The 18,980-nt window shown below is 45.4% G+C and overlaps 1 protein-coding gene across 1 annotated transcript in view; it reads right to left on the minus strand.

Annotated features, from left to right (window-relative positions):
* RST1 (ARM repeat superfamily protein) overlaps positions 1-14,280 on the minus strand; it is a 75,347-nt gene extending 61,067 nt beyond the window's left edge. The window contains exons 1-5 of the mRNA XM_078583605.1: positions 13,835-14,280; positions 13,155-13,436; positions 12,964-13,047; positions 12,222-12,492; positions 637-881 (exon numbers count right to left, since the gene is read on the minus strand). Of these exons, the coding sequence (XP_078439731.1) occupies positions 637-881; positions 12,222-12,492; positions 12,964-13,047; positions 13,155-13,436; positions 13,835-14,239 (1,287 nt within the window). The 5' untranslated portion in view covers positions 14,240-14,280. The remainder of the gene's footprint in view (positions 1-636; positions 882-12,221; positions 12,493-12,963; positions 13,048-13,154; positions 13,437-13,834) is intronic.
* Positions 14,281-18,980: the final 4,700 nt, after the last annotated feature.

Raw genomic sequence — 18,980 nt, forward strand, 5'->3', positions numbered from 1 at the left:
GTAGCAACCGATATCTGATTTCGTCATCTGATATCCGATCGGTAAACCGATATCTGGATTTCCCATTTCTGATATCCGATACAGCACCCGTTCAGATACAGTCATTTGCTATTGAGCTTGGGAGGGAGAATGCTTACAGGTATTCATGTCCAGAAATATTTTTACAACCACCTCATTCTCACATGATTTCTTATCGATTTAACTTCACTACCTTCAAGCATTGAGTGGCACCAACATACTGAAATCATTTCTACGGATTTCTAAAGTTCCTCTACATAAAAATTCTTTCAACAGCGAAAAAGTTCCACCCCATTTTATTCCCTCTACCTTTTTTCTCACTGATAATACATCGGTTTCTCCTCACTGGAAAAGGGATACAGATGCACCACAATATATCACAATGAACTTAGATGCACGGAAGATTGCATGAATGAAATAATCGGCGTCTATCTTGTTGGAATATAAAGTGCCAAGATGATAAAATGCATGCTACTAATAAGAAAATCAATAAACAACATTTCTTTCTTGCCATGGAATAAAAGAAAATGATCGTCAGACACTCTGAAAGAAAAAAGAAGACTGTGCATCGCAAAGGTTGATAAAGAAATGGTCGTATCAGATGAAATCATTAATGACCTCAGTCCAAAAATGCTCCAAAAGCCTTAGGAGAACAGATCCGAGCTTGCACCTGGTTGGCGCAGCAGATGCCTTCTTGCGTGCAGAAGGGAAATTCACAATAGTAGTTTCAAATGTTGACAGGAATGAAACAACTGCAACCTTGACAGCTTCAGATGTAGATGACAGAACGTTGATAGCAGGAAATATTTGAAGAAGCTCCAAGGGATTGTAAAATGGCAAATCCTGACCTTTCTTTCCAACACCTAAAAATGAGGGTCGTAGATTAGTGTGAGGTGACAATAATGAGTTAAGGAGCCACAGCAAAAGTAGACAAGAAGATTGAATTACAAGAAAAGTGCATGACATGAGCGTACAATAAGAAGACAATGCAAATTTTCATTTAAACCAGAGGATTATGCAACCAATAATTGAACTATTGTGAAATATTTCCTGTTAAAGAAACTACCGAACAACAGAATTCATTGATTGGGAAGCTGGACATGCCATCTAACTCTTGTCTTTCCATCCCTCTAAATACCCTGTATGTTCTTGGAATGTATCGGGGGAATTTGGCCAATGCAATTCCAATTATTGCATCGAATTTTACTCAGCCATGCTAGGAGACGACGCTATGTTTCGTTTCTGGTTAGACAAATGGGCAACATGCGGCCCCCTTTGTGATACATATCCGCGGTTATTTGCGCTCGCCCGAAATCCTGAGGCCATAGTGGGCGAATGTTGGGACAACATTTGGAAACCGGTAATTGACGGCGCTTTGTCAGACCAACGGGTCGCTAAATTCATGGACATGCAGCAGGCCTTGCGCTACATCTGACCATGTTTAGAAGCAAAGGACGGTTGGGTTTGGAATAATGTCCCCTTTTCAGTCAAAGAAGTCTATACAAAGATCCGCCAAGGGAATGAGGACCAAACGACCACATTGACGTGTCGAGCTACATGGCGCCTAAAAGCCCCCCTAAAGGTAAAGATCTTCGGGTGGCTACTGTACCGCAAGAGACTGGTGACTCGCGCCTTCCTGAAGCGATTGTACCCAGAGATACCGACGATTTGTATCTTTTGCACGCAAGGAGAAGAGGACCGTGACCATCTGTTCTTTGCATGCCCTTTTGCACGATCAACTTGGGCTACTCAAACACATCTGGGAATCAATACGACATCAGCTGTGGCCTTTTGGGAATCCATGCAGATAAATGGAAATAGACAAAAAGAGGAAAGGGGCTGCGCACTGACGGTGCTTTGGGGAATATGGCTACATCGAAACGATGTGGTTTTCAGGGGGAGGCAGGCCTCACTGGACGAACTCACCCATGAGGTCGACAACCTCATTGCGGCATGGTTCCCGCAGGGGGAAATAGAGAGAGGAGTGGTTAAGCATGTATCACACGGGCTCTAGGGCCCATGTACTTCTCGAGTGGTTACCGACTCGTCGGGCGACTGCCTTTTATTTGTTTCAAAAAAAAAAAAGTATACAGATAAAGTAATAGGGATCTCCAGTATATTTCGCACTTCCCCATAAGTTCATCGTGGATATTGTTCACGCCCAACTTACATGTAACTTGCAGTCCTAATGTTGGTCAATCTCAAAATGTTTGTTTCTTTTTTTTTTGAAAATGAAAAGAGGGAAGCCCACCCGAAACTTGGTGGCCAACCCATAATTATTATTGATATATATGATCGTGAAATAGTACACGCCCGGTTTGCCGGGCCCATTTACCCTCCCTCATGTCCTACTGAACCAGTAGGATATACATTTCCCTATATCATGTAGCACTGATTCCAGCGATCCAGCCTTCCCCTTAAATATAACCTCGTTGCAGTGAAGCCACGGCGTCCAAATCACCGCTAGGACCTTTTCCCAGCTTGACCGTCCACTACCCGCCCTCCTGAGGGACTCCCAGCACGCGTCGTCTGACATCACGTCCACCCCTCTCAATTGTTGTGCTCTCCAGATGGCCTGCGCAAAATAACACTCGAAAAGCAGGTGAGAACAATCTTCCTCTCCAAGGCCGCACATGGGACACGCAGTTGGCGTGTCCGGGATCATGCGCCTTCGGAGAGTGAGTGTCATAACTCGACGTCTAACAAGCAGCCAACCAAAAATTCGGACTTTCAGTGGTACCTTCTGCTTCCACAGACACTTACACGTGTTAACAACGTCTGCATCTCCTGGAGTGCTCCCCCGGATCTTCTTATACACATCGCGTACTGAGCACTGGCCTTCCCTCCAAACATAGCTGTCCCTTATCCCAGTGACAGGCCGTAGATCCACAAAATGTTTGTTTCTAGCCTGCTGAATAGAATTGAATGTGATATCCATGCAGCTTTTGTCACAGCAATTCCATTACCCTTGTACGATATAACCTTTGGCCTTCCAAGATGCCTTCTGCCTAGTGCCCTGCATATTCTCAGAGGCATGGCTTGCAATTATGTTTCTACATAGGATCCAGCCACTTGCATCTATTTCTTACTTCTCAAGTCCCTATGGTGCCCCTGATGCACGAAACAATACCTGATGCTGCATCAGCAAACAATGCTCAACATCTGTATATGTTAGTGATAGACTATCCCTCATGGGCTAATGGGCCCTATTCTATAAGCCCATTAGCCCTATTATCCTCTCTCCCTCTTAGGGTACATATACCCTTACATGTACTCTGTTCATGTTATGTCATTATCTTCTTCTTCTCTTCCCCAACATGGTATCAGAGCTCCAGAGCTCCTTCCCTAGGGTTTGACATCGCCCACCTACAGCCGCCGCGCACGCACAGCAGCCGCAGCCCGCAACCGCCGCGCACACACAGCAGCCGCAGCCGCAGCACTACCGTAGCAGCGCCGTAACAGCACCATGCCGTTCACCGAGACCGACTTCCTGGAGAAGCCACTGTCCTACAAGGTGGCTCATCCACTTCCGTCGGTCCCCGAGACGACACTGTTACGGGGCCCGAATCTACTCCCGTGGATGCGCTTCGTCGAGACCGCCTTGAAGGCGCGCCAGCTCTTCAAGCATTGCACTGAAGACCCCCTTACCATCGACCACCCACATTATGCAGCGTGGGACGCTGAGGACCAGTTCATCCTCGGCTGGATGTATGCGTACACCCTGGCTCCAGATTTCCGCGACCGTCTTCCGCATCAGAAAACGGTGAAAGGCTTCTGGGATCAGGTGGGCTCTTTCTGTGGCCGGGAAAGCGACTGGTGGCGTCTTTATTCCCTTGCAAGTCAGGCCAGCAATCTCCGTCAGGGGTCGTTGACGATCTCTGAATATGCACTTGCCCACAAGAAGATGTTGGATGAAGTGGATTACTACCTACCGCCCGACGATCCGACGTCCAAGACGTTCCAGAATGTGCTTCTTCTGCGGATCATGGGCTTCCTCAATGGCCTGAACCGCGAGTATGATGACGTACGTCGTCGTGCCTTGCACCGCAAGGAAGGTCCTCCTGCCCTCGAGGAGTTGGTGAAGGAGCTTCAAGAAGAGGAAAGCCACTTCCTCCTCCATGGGACTCCCTCCTCCGGCCCCCCGGGTGAGTCGACCGCACTACTTTCTGCCCTCCCTTCAGGCGGCAAGGCACCGTCGATCCTCCCTACGCCCACCTCCGCCGCTCCACCAGCTGGGACGACGATTTGCTCGTATTGCGGCAAACTGGGCCACGGGAAGAACAAGTGCAAGAAGCGCCTGAATGACTGGCGAAAGAAGAAAGAGGCCGCAGAAGGCAAGGCCATGGTGGCCCAGTCTGATTCGTCCTCCGCCAGCACCTCCTCAGTGACCCTGTACCAGCTTCAGGCAGATTTGGCCCGCCTTCGTGACCAGATGGCTGCCCTACAGAACCCGTCCACGGCCTACTTCGGCGGTTTTGGTGCGTCTCATACTCCTTCCTCTTCAGATGCATGGTACTGTGCTCATACGGCCTTCCACTCACCTGTCGTCTCCGATACTACTTGGGTACTTGACTCGAGGGCCACCGAACATATGACCCCAAGAAATGCCCGGTTTGTATCATATGAGCGGCATCGTGGTGGCCGCACTGTCCTCACGGCCGGGGGTGGACGTCTCCGTGTGGCCGGAATCAGGGCAATCTATGTGGACGGCCTCGGTGTGGTCCACAACGTTCTCCATGTCCCTGACCTGCGGGCCGTGCTTATGTCTCCGCAGCGCTTAGTTGATGCTATCTCCTGCTCCTTCCACCTACAACCTGACGGCATGTTTCTGTCTGACAAGGTGGGCCGGACTACACTGATTAGGCGGGAGAACGGAGTGCTGCTGTTGGACGATGGAGGCCGCTCCCAGTGCTTCATGGTGCACCGGACTCTTCTCTCGGTGGTTGAGCAGCGTCGGGGACGCCTTCTGATGGAGCATCAGCGACTTGGACACCCACCTTTCTTTACTTTACAGCGTCTTTTTCCCTCGTTGTGTTCGGGCGTGGACCTTAAGACTATGCTTTGTGAACCTTGTCAGTTAGCCAAGCACCGCAGATCCTCCTTTACTTCATCTTCGTCTCACACATCGACCCCGCTGTTCCGAGTCCACAGTGATGTTTGGGGGCCGGCACCGCAGACCAGTCTGAAGGGGCACCGCTATTTTCTCCTCTTTGTGGACGAAGCTACCCGCTATACGTGGGTCTACCTCCTGACTGCGAAGTCGGAGGTTGCGCAGAATGTTCGGCATTTTTGCACCATGGTGCAGACGCAGTTTGGTCGAGGCATCCAGCGCTTTTGTTCCGACAATGCTTGGGACTTCTTCAACGCTGACCTCGACTCCTTCTTTGCCGCGATCGGGCATCCTACATGAGTCCTCCTGCGTGGCCGCGCCAGAGCAGAATGGCATGGCTGAACGTCAGATCGGCTATGTTACCTCGACGGCGCGGACATTACTGTTGGGCTCCAAGGCGCCGTGGCGGTATTGGGGAGATGCGGTTTTGACGAGCACTCATCTCGTTAACCGTATTCCCACCCTGCTCCTGGAGTTCTCCAGCCCCCTGGACCGGATGACGGTGGCCTTCCCGAATGCTTCTTGCGGGACGGGACTCTTGCCTCGTATCTTCGGCTGCACCACCTACGCCCATGATACTTCTCCCACGCGCACTCCGGTGTGTGTTTGTGGGTTACTCTTCCTCCAAAAGGGTACCGGTGCTATCATCCGCCTTCTCGGCGGTTCTTCATCTCGGCAACGGCACCTTTGCCGAGCATGAACCCTATTTTGGGACTACTCTACCTCATCACGCCTTCCGCTGGATGAGGCTCCTCGGCCCTCCCTTGGGGCCGATCGTGGAGTCCACCACTCCCCTCCACCCTCCTCACTTCGGATCTTTCTCCCCTTGATTCCTCTTCATCCGTTCCTCCTGCGGTGCCTTTGGACCTGTCCTCCACCTCGTCTTCCCTTCCGGCCTCCCCTACTTCGGCCCCTCTTCCCCTCCCGTTGGTCTCGGTCACTCCTTCCGGTGCGTCCGCCTCGTCTCCTTCCGAGCCTTTTCCCCTACCACTTCCGGCCTCCCCTCGTCCGCCCGTGCGTCTCCTCCGACTCCCGGTGCGTCGACTGGCGCTCCCCCCGGTGAGTCCCCTCTTGCTTCCGCTCATTCTCCGTCGACCGATCCAGTCCCACCTCTTGTCGAAGGTGACGACCCGTTGGATTGGCCTATTGCTTTACGGAAAGGGGTCCGTCAGTGCACTAAGACCCCTCTCTATCCTCTCTCTCATTACCTCTCCTTTGACCGACTGAGTCCTCCCTACCGCTTGTTTCTTACCCGCATCGAGTCGGATCCCATTCCTCGCTGCTTAGCCGATGCTATCGCTACTCATTGGAAAGCGGCGATGGACGAGGAGATGCAATCTCTCCTCAAGAACCACACGTGGGACGTCGTTCCACTCCCTCCTGGCAAGAGGGTAGTGGACTGCAAGTGGATACATGCCAAGAAGCACCATGCGGACGGTACTCTCGAACGCCTCAAGTCTCGGCTTGTGGCTCGGGGGTTCACTCAGTCCTATGGCGTGGACTACTTCGAGACGTTCTCTCCAGTGGCGAAGATGGAGACTGTCCGTCTTCTCCTGGCGCTTGCCGCGCACTTCCACTGGGCCATCCGCCACTTTGACGTCAAGAACGCCTTCTTGCACGGCGACTTGACGGAGGAGGTGTACATGCAGCAGCCACCGGGCTACTCACTCGGCCCCCCCGGTCACGTGTGCCGACTGCGGAAGTCCCTATATGGACTCAAGCAGTCCCCGCGCATGTGGTTTGGGCGGTTCTCCTCTGTTCTGAAGACCGAAGGGTACACTCAGAGCAATGGAGATGCCTCTCTCTTCTTCCGCCACCGCCCGACTGGTGTCTCCATTCTTGCCGTGTACGTCGACGACATCCTCAACACGGGATCTGATGCTGCCGAAGCCGTCCGCCTCAGCGCTGCCTTGGCTAAGGAGTTTGAGATCAAGGCCCTCGGCCTTCTTCGCTACTTCCTTGGTCTTGAGGTGGCCTACTCCCCTCGTGGGATCTTTGTCTCGCAGCAGAAGTACGCCGTCGACATACTGGCCCTGACAGGTCTGACCGACTGTGCGCCGGTGAGCACTCCTATTGATCCCAACGTGAAGTTGGGCAAAGGGGAGGATTCACCGCTAACGAACTCCCAGCGGTATCAGCAGCTGGTGGGGAAGCTCCTCTACTTGACGCACACTCGGCCCGACATCGCCTTCGCCGTCAACCTGCTCAGTCAGTTTATGCACTCCCCACGAGAGATTCTCCATCAGGCCGCCCACCGGGTTCTTGCGTACCTGAAGGGCTGCCCCGGAAAGGGCTTGCTCTTCCCTCGCAGCCCTGACCGGACAGTGAAAGTATACACTGATGCTGACTTTGCCGGCTCCGTTGTGGATCATCGGTCTACCACGGGATACTGCACTTTTGTCTTTGGCAGTCTCGTCAGCTGGAAAAGCAGCAAGCAGGACAAAGTGTCCCGCTCTAGTGCCGAAGCCGAGTACCGCGCACTCGCCGATGGGGCCTCTGAGGGACAGTGGATCTAGGGCATCCTTCACGATCTCCGCGTGGAGTATGCTGGCCCGATTCACTTCTACTGCGACAACAAGTCGACGATCGCGTTGGCCAAGAACCCTGGACAACAGGGCCGCATCAAGCACATGGAGCGCAACCGCTACTTCTTCAAGGAGCGAGTTGACGAAGGGATCTTTGACCTGGACTTTGTTGCATCCGCCGACCAGGCAACGGACGCCCCACCAAGGACTCTCCGCCCTCTTCTTCAACGTGCCGTCTCCAAGCTCGGTATGGAAGATATCCATACTTCGCTTGCAGGGGGGTGTTAGTGATAGACTATCCCTCATGGGCTAATGGGCCCTATTCTATAAGCCCATTAGCCCTATTATCCTCTCTCCCTCTTAGGGTACATATACCCTTACATGTACTCTGTTCATGTTATGTCATTATCTTCTTCTTCTCTTCCCCAACAGTATATTTAACAAAACTGACAGCTCACCACTTGGAATTAAGTAGCCCAATCCCGCAGTGAATTTAAGACAAGCCAGATCATAATAGGCGCCTTGAAGATGAATCTCATAATGCTTGCGCATAAACCGAGTTAATTGACCCATAACTAAGGAAGTGTCAGGTCATATGTGACTTGACAAATATCTTCTCCACATTCAATCTTCACCTTAGGATCAAGAGCTGTATGTGAGGTTTGCTCTTGGATCAAGAGGACGAGTAGGAAAAGAAGAATCAAGTCTTGTAGAAAGAGGGGAAATACCAGCTGCAATGTATTCCATGTAGGGTTAAGAATGTATACAGATTGTGTAGGGCTAGAGGAATCATGGCTCAAACGAAGGTACAACAGCTATGTTAACAGCTAGGCAACAGCTCAAACTATATACCACACCTCACACATGATAGGTTTCACCCGTTAACACAGCACATGTCAAATAATGGTCTCTTTCCTTAATTTCTAGCATGTTTAATCGAGATTATGTTAATACTTTCTTTTTATACTGTAATAGTGCACTTACAAGATCCACCCAAGTAAATTGCTTCTGTTATGAGCTGGTAGCACCAAAAGCCTTGGACTGCAGAAGTACTTTCTTGGTGTGGAGAATGCAAATTGTTGGTGTGGAGAATACAAGATACTCTCTTCCCATGCAGTTAGCACCAAAAGCCTTGGACTGCAGAAGTACTTTCTTGGTGTGGAGAACGCAAATTGTTACACCAAGTGTGGCTAACTGAAAATGAACTCAAGTACCTTATTAGGACTAAGACAGATGGATAATCTGGAAGATATTTTTGGAAAAATATTAGGGAAGATCACCTGAGAAATCTGATCAATCTGATGCTATTATGAAAAGATGAACGATTAATACAAATGATAGCCAGGATGGCCTTCCCTTCACTATCTCCTAAACCAGCATGCAACAAAACTCTCTATGTCAGGAAGAATGATGTCCGTCAAGGTAGTTCTCCCCTTAAAATATAAAATAGCCCTACTGGAAGAGGAGAGAGAGGAATAAAAATGGTACAGAGATGGGCTAGCCAAGGAGGATAGGAAAATAGAGATGGACTAGAGACAAGGATTGTGGTAGCCATGACTGGAAAAGGGTGATAACAAATTATTTTTTTCACCTCATGGAGAATGGATGGTTGAGAATAGAGGCAGTAGGAGCTCTGGAACCACTTTCAAGCCTTTTCTAGGGAAGGACCCTTAAGTGGTGGAGATGGAGAGGTAGAGGGGCCACCATGGTGACGCAGGAACAGCAGGTTTTATGGTGAGGCCTTTCACGGTGGTAGAGGTGAAGGTGGACATCAATGGGTTGAATGGTGAAGGCCCTTCAGGTTCCAACAAATTTCCGGTGTTCTTCTTCAGTGAGTTATGGGAGCTGGTGGAGGCAGAGGTTTCGCATATTTATGATTAGGCAGATTTGGATTCCTATAAATCCACTCATGTTGTACTTGATCATTGATACGATCCTCTACCCCCAAAGGGTATCTTAGGAAGTTTAGCCCACTATGGGCATTTTAGTCATTTCACGTTTAGGGTAGATCGCTTCCTTTTCTTATAAATATGTGTAACCCTCCCTAGAGGAAGGCCGTCATGACTTAAGGTAAGATAGGCCTCTCGGCTCACTATCTCGTTCCTTCCTGTCTCGGTCCCATCCCTTGACCATCCAGCGATCCCCTATCCCCGTGATCGTCTCACCTGATCTTCAGCCGGCTCCCCTCCAATCCGATCCCTACCCCTGCCGTTCGGTTCTCTTCTAGTCTCCGATGATCCCCGTCCCCGCGATCGTCAACCCTTCACCGCGTCATCAGGCGGCTCGTCTCTGGTCGATCCCTGGCCCATCTGTTCGACCCCTCCTATCATTCCCCTTTTGACTCTCCTACCCTGGGAACGTCTACCTCGCCTCGCCCTCTACCCTCCTTCCCATACGAACCTAGACCGAGGTTCTTATCAATCATATGACTCATATAAGATCCATCTGTCTAGATATCATCATATACATATAGAAAGCTGTACGCTTTGGAAGAAGCTTGTAGAATTTGAGGAAGGGTTTTCATTGAGAAAAAAGAAAAATCTATTTACAACTGATATGCACTTAGGCACGGTCATACATACCATGGAAATCACACTTGGAAAGGATGGGGAATTAGCTAAAGCACCAGGCGCTGAAATGAAACTGAGTGCAAATGAGGGTAAATCGGCCAGTTTCATAAAATTTTCTTGGTGGAAAAAAATGAGAGTGAAAGATCCAATTGAATAGAATAGTGTAGAGAGGTTCATTAGGAATCTCTCCACACTATTGGAACTGTTTGAATTTTTTTCAGGTTTACCGATCAATCATGCCAAATGAGCATTTGAGGAGGTAAAACTCTCTAGGTGGAGTCGGTCAGCTCATTATTCCATTGTTAGATGGATGTCTGGTAAGCTCAAGGCATGTTACGGGAGGAGTTTACAAGCCTATTTCAAAAGGGGCATTAAGTCATGGGGTTTTGACTGAAGAAATGATGATTTCTTTCCTTAAATCAAGAATTCTGGTTGACAGTGTGACCAAACAGAGGTCTAGAGGATGAATAGACCATACTTGCTTATTTTGACAATGCTCCTCCCGTTTTCTCAAGGGACACAATAATTGTTTTTAACTAAGTTATTCCGCCTAATTTTAAGAGAAATTTAAAAAATACTTCAACCTATCCCAAACTTTCACATCAAATTCTGCCGCAAATTGTGATTAAGTAAAGGCAAGGCTCATTTAAGCAGATTACGCATTTAGTGATGCTCCAGGCCTGTGGTGCTATGACTCGAGTTCACCAAATTTTTCCTTCATATTTGCTATTTATTTAGCAGATTCCCCTTGTCATTCGAAAAGGGTTGATCTCCTTCTTAAACCCTACTATTCACCTACTCATTACACACCTATTCTAAGTGAAGAATGAACATTTTTAATAAACAGTAGTTGTTAGTGAGATAGTCAGCCTTATGGGCTAATGGGCCCTATTCTATAAGCCCATTAGCCCTCTTATCATTCTCTCTCTCCTAGGGTATATGTATACCCAGCCATGTACTCTATTGAGTTATGTCATTATCTTCTTCATTCCTCTCTTGACAGTAGTCTTGATTACGAAACTCCAAAACCTTTAAAGGCTCAAACTTGTACTCAGACTATATCAGTTATTGTCCCTGGCAGGTTTGAGAAGGTATATTAACACTAGAAACTTGATTATATAAGGAAACGGTGAAGCCACTAAATGAGAATCCTATTAAGTTTGGAAGGACATTTGGAAGGAAATAGCAGGAAATTTGGAAGGGCAGGAGTAGCCTCCAGAATCTGAATACGATGGGACTATTAGGGAACGCACAGCACATCCTATAAAGACAGGAAAATATCCCTTGGCATAAAAAACAATGCTGGTTCACAGGGCAAAAGAGATTCTATAGGGTAGTCTGTAAACCTTTAGAGTACCTAAAAGAGATAAATATTATATATTCTCTACTTTTAAAAAAGATAAACTGAACTTAGACCCTCTTTTCTCATAAATATTATATTAAAGTTTTTCTTTGTCATGCCAGGTCTACAGTAATTTAACAAGTCTTAGCTTAAAGAACCACATCGTGGGCCTGCCAGCCAACCACAAGGGATGGTTGTTAATTTGGAGGAGGCCTTTTGGGACTCTCCACGGGAGACAGCCTTTCATGGTGCTCTGTGCATCATGTCTACATTGGAATGAGGTTATTTTCAAGAGAAGGGAGTTTTTGCATGACGGTGTTGTACAAGCCTAAAAAAAATACTTCTTCTTGGTTTGTGGGTGTGTGGGGCCTTTGGGTCTTGTGTGCATTCATTGAGCATATATATCTACTACATCAGGTTGATTGCCACCTGTGGTTGATCTTCCCTCTTTTCTTAAAAAAATATATATATCGATCACAGTGGGAGGATCACTGATCTTGGGTGATCTTCCTCCCATTATTCAAAAAAAGAAAAGAATGGCAACAAATTGTGCCCATTCTCTAGCGCAGATAAAGGTAGTACTGAAATAAAAAATAACAACCAAGGAATTACTGAGAAACAGATGCAAACTAATAGATGCAACTTGAAGGAGCAACCTTCGGTCATCCACTGCCTCAAGAACGCCAAAATCTTCAAAATAATCAGCTGTTCATGTTCAAACTCTGCTTGACAAAGGAGAACAGATAACGAGATGGAAATTGATGAAAATTGGGGTAAGTATGGCAATCCTAGGTCCCTCTGCACTGCTATCAAACGGGCCAACAGTTCCACCAGGGGCATCCACCTGTATTGCATGTCCACTTCCATGCAAATAAAAAGAAGCTTCTCCAGAATCTCCACACGAAAATTTTCTGTTTTTTCAGTGATCTGTTTCAAACGTTGAAGCTAATTAGCATATACAAAATGATTATCCCAATAGATGTGTAACTGATGACATTGCTTGCAATGCTGTGACATTAAAAAACATAATGAAAGCAATGATCATCTACTTTCATAAACATCAATCAATCCGTCAATTTATATTCAAAGAATTAAGGAACACATCTTCATTGTGCTTCACACAGAAAATTTTCAAACATGATTTAAATTTCATTTAATTTTGATAGAGACCTTGAGGAAGAAATTTTGAGCGAAAGAAAGAGAAAAAAGAGGTCGTTGATCAATATTCGAGGGAGGAATAAAGAGATAGAAAGCTGACATAGATTCAATGGCGGATAACATCAAAAATTTTCTAAAGATTATTGATTTCCTAACGTCATTTGCAATAGCAGTCGTATAAATAAAAAATATCCATGGATGATTACGAATCCGGGGTTTCAAAAGTGGTATAGAAGTTACCATTCCAGACTTAACCAGCTGCTTCAAGACTACCTCATAAGCATCCAACAAGCTCTGAGAGGAGTTTGTCAAACATCTAAACTCCTACAACCAGTAGAAATTTGAACCAATCATTGTTTTAGAAATGCATCTTTAACGCGTAACACTTGAAAATGTGCCTAAATGTCCAATGCAAGGATAAAGATATTTACCTCATCATTGCCTCTAGGAAAATATTCGAGGCATCCAGTGAGAAGTTTCATGATCGGGATTGCATCAGCGGAAAGGGAACAACTCAACGAAGCTATGTCAGACACCAAATCCTTGGCAAACGTCAACGACCCAGCAGAGGACTGGACGGTCAAAATAGAAAATACCAAAAATGGCCTTATAAACTCGGAGACCTTCTCCATTCGGACGGCCTTATTGTGCAAAATAAACAACAAAACTTGGCGCCGGAGCTCTTCCTGAACCCCCCCTCGGCCCGAAAGAATCTGCCCAAAAGGCGAGGAACAACATTACGAGCACTTGGAGGAACGCGAGTTAAACATACATTACCTTTTTACTTATGTTTATCTGTTTATCTACCTACCCATCTATCTATCGACCAATCTATCTGCCTACTTTTTTATCTCTCTATCAATCTATCGAACAATCTATGCTTCCATGTACCCATACGTCGATTAATACATCTGTATGTGCCTCTATTAATCTTTGCTTCAATCTCTCCACCCATTTGTAATGATGCAAAAAATATACATACATAGGGATTTCGCTGAATTACTTTTTCAAAATATTTCTACAAATTTTGCCTCCGACCTAAAGAACAACGATTTTGGCATCTCATAATTTTTCTGATCCAACAGAGCGACAGAACGACGCGGGAGCTTACCTTCACAAAGGGATGAAGTTCAACCGCGCGGCACTGGCTCTGCCAATACGAAAAATCCTCCAAAAACGTGCTCCGGCACAAGAAACCGATCCCCTTCACGAACAGGCCAACAAACCGAACATCACAGCCCTCGAGAGCCGACTGGAGCTCAACCAGAGCCGTTCCGACTTTCAAAACCTTGGAAGTGACGAGGAAGCACAATTCTCTCACCGATTGATCGACAACGGCGGGGAACGGCGAGCTGAGGCACAGATCGACGGCATCTTGACCTTCTCGCGAGTCGAATCCTCTCCCCTGCGGCGCGGATCGAAGCTTCCGGAAGATCGCCGAAGTGGCAGAGCGCTGGAGCAGAGGCTGGGGAAGGCGCGTCTTCTCCAGCAGATCGCCGATCGGAGAGATCTCCATCTGTAGAAGGTGGAATGAGCTTCTTGCCGGCCTTTCTCAAATTGGGGGAGATTAAATACTCCCCCGCCCGGGCTAACGTCCTTCTGGGCTGTGGATAGGGAACGACGGGACGGATGACGATGCGTGACGAACTGTGACGGGACGAAATATTCATCATGTCAACGTCTCGTCACGCGTCCTAGGATTCTGAAAAATTCTGGCATGTACCCATCACGTGTCTCTTGTTCCTCGTTCCGTCACGCCACCGTCACCGTGATGCAGTCACCGTCACTGGTGATGGAAATAATGTTATTTATTTTATTATGTTAATAATCATAGTAATCTAACTTCTACTTCTCTGCGTCGAAGTCCCCTTAGGTCGAACTTCGACCGTTGAAGTCGAAGTAGAAATCGGAACTCGATGTCGAAAGCCCGTTGAAGTAGAACTCGAAGTCGGAACTTTGACCGTCGAAGATCACGTTGATCTTCTCTGGCAAGTTGCAATTCGTAAAGAAGAAGTGGAGAATTGTGGAACTTTTTCTTTCACGTGGATCTTCTTCTTCGCTCTCTCTCGGCGAGTTGTGCATTTTTTTTCCATGCTATATCCAATCTTCTTCCTTCTCGTTGATCTTATTCCATTCCGTATCTGATCGTACGCTTCAGTCTTCAGTAAAGAAACGATCATTGCTCTCTGATCTCCCTCACTGGCATCCCTATTTCTCTTTCTCCCTATCTCAAATTCTCATTCTCCCTATTTCTCGATCCCTCTCTGATCTCCCTATTTCTCTACTCCCAATTCCCCATATCTCCAATTCTCCATATCTTTCTATCTCCTATTGGATGAATGTGTTCGACTATTTGGTTCCTAATTGCTTATTTGGATGGTGGATCGTCTCTTGTAGGACGGCAAGAGTTCAGCCGTACCTTCTACCCCACGAACCCGTTGTCAAGACTTTCCCTCGTTGAATGTGGCCTTCTAATTCTCACGCTTTCACTTGATCTCTCCGCTATTTGGGAGAGACGGATAGCACTGAAAGAGAAAACTACTGTCCCAATGCTGCAAAAGTCCCCATGAATCTATGTGGATGAAGGTGCATTTACTGGCTCTTGAATTTTTTAACGGTCAAGCTTCACAATTCAAACGTTGTAACGATTTGCAAACTTGGTGGACATTTTTTTATTTTTTGTTAGAGAGTAAATCTTCATTTTGCTTTGTCAACGTGAGCGTTTATTGTTTTTATCCCACATTCTTCTTGATCGAGAAAATTTCGGCATTTTCTCCATCAATATATTAATTTATTAATTATTATATTGATGAAAGTCATTTTTAGTGAATGAAATGAAAGTCATTTGGTGAGTCACTGAATCCTTAATTTATCCATCAATATATTAATTTATCACATTATTGTATTCATAATTTTTATTATTAAAATGTAATTATGAATTATTTATCCGTAAACTAATTTTTCAATTGTATTTAAAAATGTGTCACTAAATCCTTACTCTCTCCATCAAGAAATTAATTACTAAATTAATTTATTGCATTTCCCGGCAACAAATTAATTACCGAAATGTATTGAAAAAAACAAATAAATTTCTTACCTTTTCTGTCAACAAATTAATTATTACATTCATAATTTCACATTCAAAAATAATAATTATTAAATTTTTTGCAACAAAAACCTCACTAAAGATTTAATTTTTCAATCAAGAACTTAACTATTAAATTATTTATATTCCCAATTTTACGTTAATAATTTGATTATCACAACATATTAAGCCATAAGTCACTAAATCCTTCGATTTTTCATCCATATATTAATTTATTAAATTAATATATTCACAATTTTCATTATTAAAATGTAATTATGGATTTTTAATCCGTAAACAAATTATTCAATTCTAATAAAGAATGTGTCACTAAATCCTTAATTTTCTTGTCAAGATATTAATTAATAAATTTTGTGCACACATTTCCCGGAAACAAATTAATTATTGAAATTTATTTTATAAAAACAATAAAATTATTACCTTTTATGTCAATAAATTCATTATTAAAATGCATTAAAAATCTGTCACGGCCGTCATCCATGATCGACATTTCGTCACGTCACACGTCTAGGATATCCCATCACCGTCACGTCATCGTCACGCGTCACCGTCACCGTCACAACCCCTCCATTCCGTCACCGTCACTGTGATGTCATCCATCACGTTTCTGTCAAGGTGTGGTGTGACGTGACCTATGGCAATAGTTCCCGATCATCGGGGACGTGGACAATGGACGGGACGGGACAATCTTCGGGACGGACAAAGATCGACCCATCCTACATCCGGAATCAGTTGAGGGATGCAGACATGATAGTTTTTTTGTTTGAGACCTCCAGATGGGACAGTTTTTTCGTCTGAGTGGACGAAAACCGTCACGTCTGTTTGTCTCGAGATGAATTTCTGTCTTGGTTTTCATCCAACCTCGTAGATGGGACGATTTTTTTGTCCGGGGACGAGAAACCCGCCCCGTTCGTGTCCCTGCACTATTGTAGTTATGGTTCGTCCAGGACGTGGACAATGAACGCGTATGACGTTCGGAATCAGTGCAAGGATGTGGACTGAACGGTTTTTTTGTTTGATACGTCCGAATGGGACTGTTTTTTCGTCCGAGACCTTCGGACGCGACGGTTTTTCATCCGAGTGGACAAAAATCCTGGGATGATTTTTGATCTATCTGCATCCCTGCACTATAGCTGTAATACACGGACGCATACAGGACGGTTATCTCGTCCAAGGACAACAACAATTAGGAGATCGGACTGAAGACCAGACTTAATAATTGTCTCCTCGTCTCAGAGTGGAACAGTTTTTTGGCCGTGGGACTAATTAACCATTCCCTCCGGAGTGTTGAACGGCTGATTTTTTTTTATTGGTAACAATATGGTGCCAGGTATGAACAATCTAATGGTTGTGCTCATAGACTGATCCAGTTGTGCCCTAGAAAATATCCAAGGGGGACGAGTAAAAATTACTAAAAATGGTTGTTTAGAAAAATGACTAAAAATGATGATTATATATGTAATGTTGAGTGATTACAAGAGTTTACGGTGGATAACTAAAAGTGAACAAAAATCCACTTTAGTTGCAACAAATATTTTTTAGGGTAATTTATTTATTTTATTCAATATGATTAATTTTGAGGGATAGTTCATTTGTTTTACTCACATTGAGTTCTTTGCAAGAACTATAAATATCCCCCATTGTGTGACGGCGACCAATTTTGGATGGAAGAAAATTTCGGTTTGTTTCATTGAATGCGATTAATTTTGAGGGATAATTCAATTGGTTTGCTCACATTGAGTTCTTCAAAAGAACTATAAATATTTCCCATTGTGTGACAACGGCCAATTTTGGACGAAAGAAAATTTTGGTTTATTTCATTGAATGCAATTAATTTTGAGGGATAATTAATCTTTGGTTCTTACAATGACTTCTTCTTGGGAATGAAATTTATCTCCCCTCATGAAATTTATTGTGGAGGGGGAGTCGAGAGCCCGAGAGCTGAGCGGGAACCAAGAGCCAGATAGCATAGCCCAAGAGGGAGACATGCCGGAGCTGAGAGCATGAGAGGGAAAGCTAAGAATAAGGTGAGTGTTCTTAAGGTGACCTATTTTTTTATCCTAGACGTCAGATTAGACAAGAATGTCTTGGATGGGATGATTTCCAGATGTGACGTGATATTGGAAAAGGTATTTGAGATGGGATGGACTATGGACAGGACAAGACAGTTTCATCTATTTTTTGATTCGACATTTAGCCGTGTAATCCAGTTTGTGTATAGTTGATCAAAGCCCCAAAATTTCCCATCAGGGACTCTATTGATCAATTGTTGAGCCAATATTCGTCTTCATAGTCGTTTAGGGGTAAATTCAAGTCCCCTTCATAGTCGAAAGGGTAGTTGTTGCACTCGTGCTAACGCATCATTGTTAATGGTAGGATTGAGGGATGACCCCTTGTTGAAAGGATCAAGAATGTATGTTGTGGTGGTCTCGTCGTTCTTTAATATGATTGTCTCATACTTAACTAAGTTCATCTCCATACTCACAAGCTTTTGAAGATAGTGGATCTTGCCTAGCAGTCAGCATTCTTCCGGCCGTGAGATAGTGGATTGGGCAAAACTTTATTGCAAATTATCAAGATAAATTGATAATGTGAAGGTCTCCTATGACCCTCATCATCTCTGAGCCACTAACTTAATTTGTCACTCTATAAAATGGCCCTAGGATATCGCAAAAGTTGAACAACATTTCACATTTGTCACAAGATACTCTCATGTCCTCATCCTTCAAACGAAGATTTGCAAAGCCATGAAGTCAATGACATCTCATTTCTCCAATGTAGTATTTAACATGTCATCTACATTTTTCCTCGATGTTGGACAATCCAAGGAGTTCTGGTTATAATTCATTTGCTTGATATCCTTCCATGTCTTACGGTATGCTTGGCATCTCTAAGTCGATGTTCAAATACTTGTGAGCAATCCTCATAATCAAGCGATTTCATCTCCACTACAGGGTCATGATAATGAACCACTGCATTGGATTGCATCTCAGTGGCTTCAAGAATGTTATCCAAACTATCTATGTCAGTGTTGCATACAACATCCACAACTCTTATACGGAGTATCTTCACCACAAACCGTTGTGCTATCAGCAACCCAAAAGGAGGTAGGATCGCTATGACATGAAAGGACGTCAAGGCAGCTTGCCCA

The sequence above is a fragment of the Wolffia australiana genome, chromosome 11 (assembly GCF_029677425.1).
Source record: "Wolffia australiana isolate 7733 chromosome 11, ASM2967742v1".
NCBI classification, from domain to species: domain Eukaryota; kingdom Viridiplantae; phylum Streptophyta; class Magnoliopsida; order Alismatales; family Araceae; genus Wolffia; species Wolffia australiana.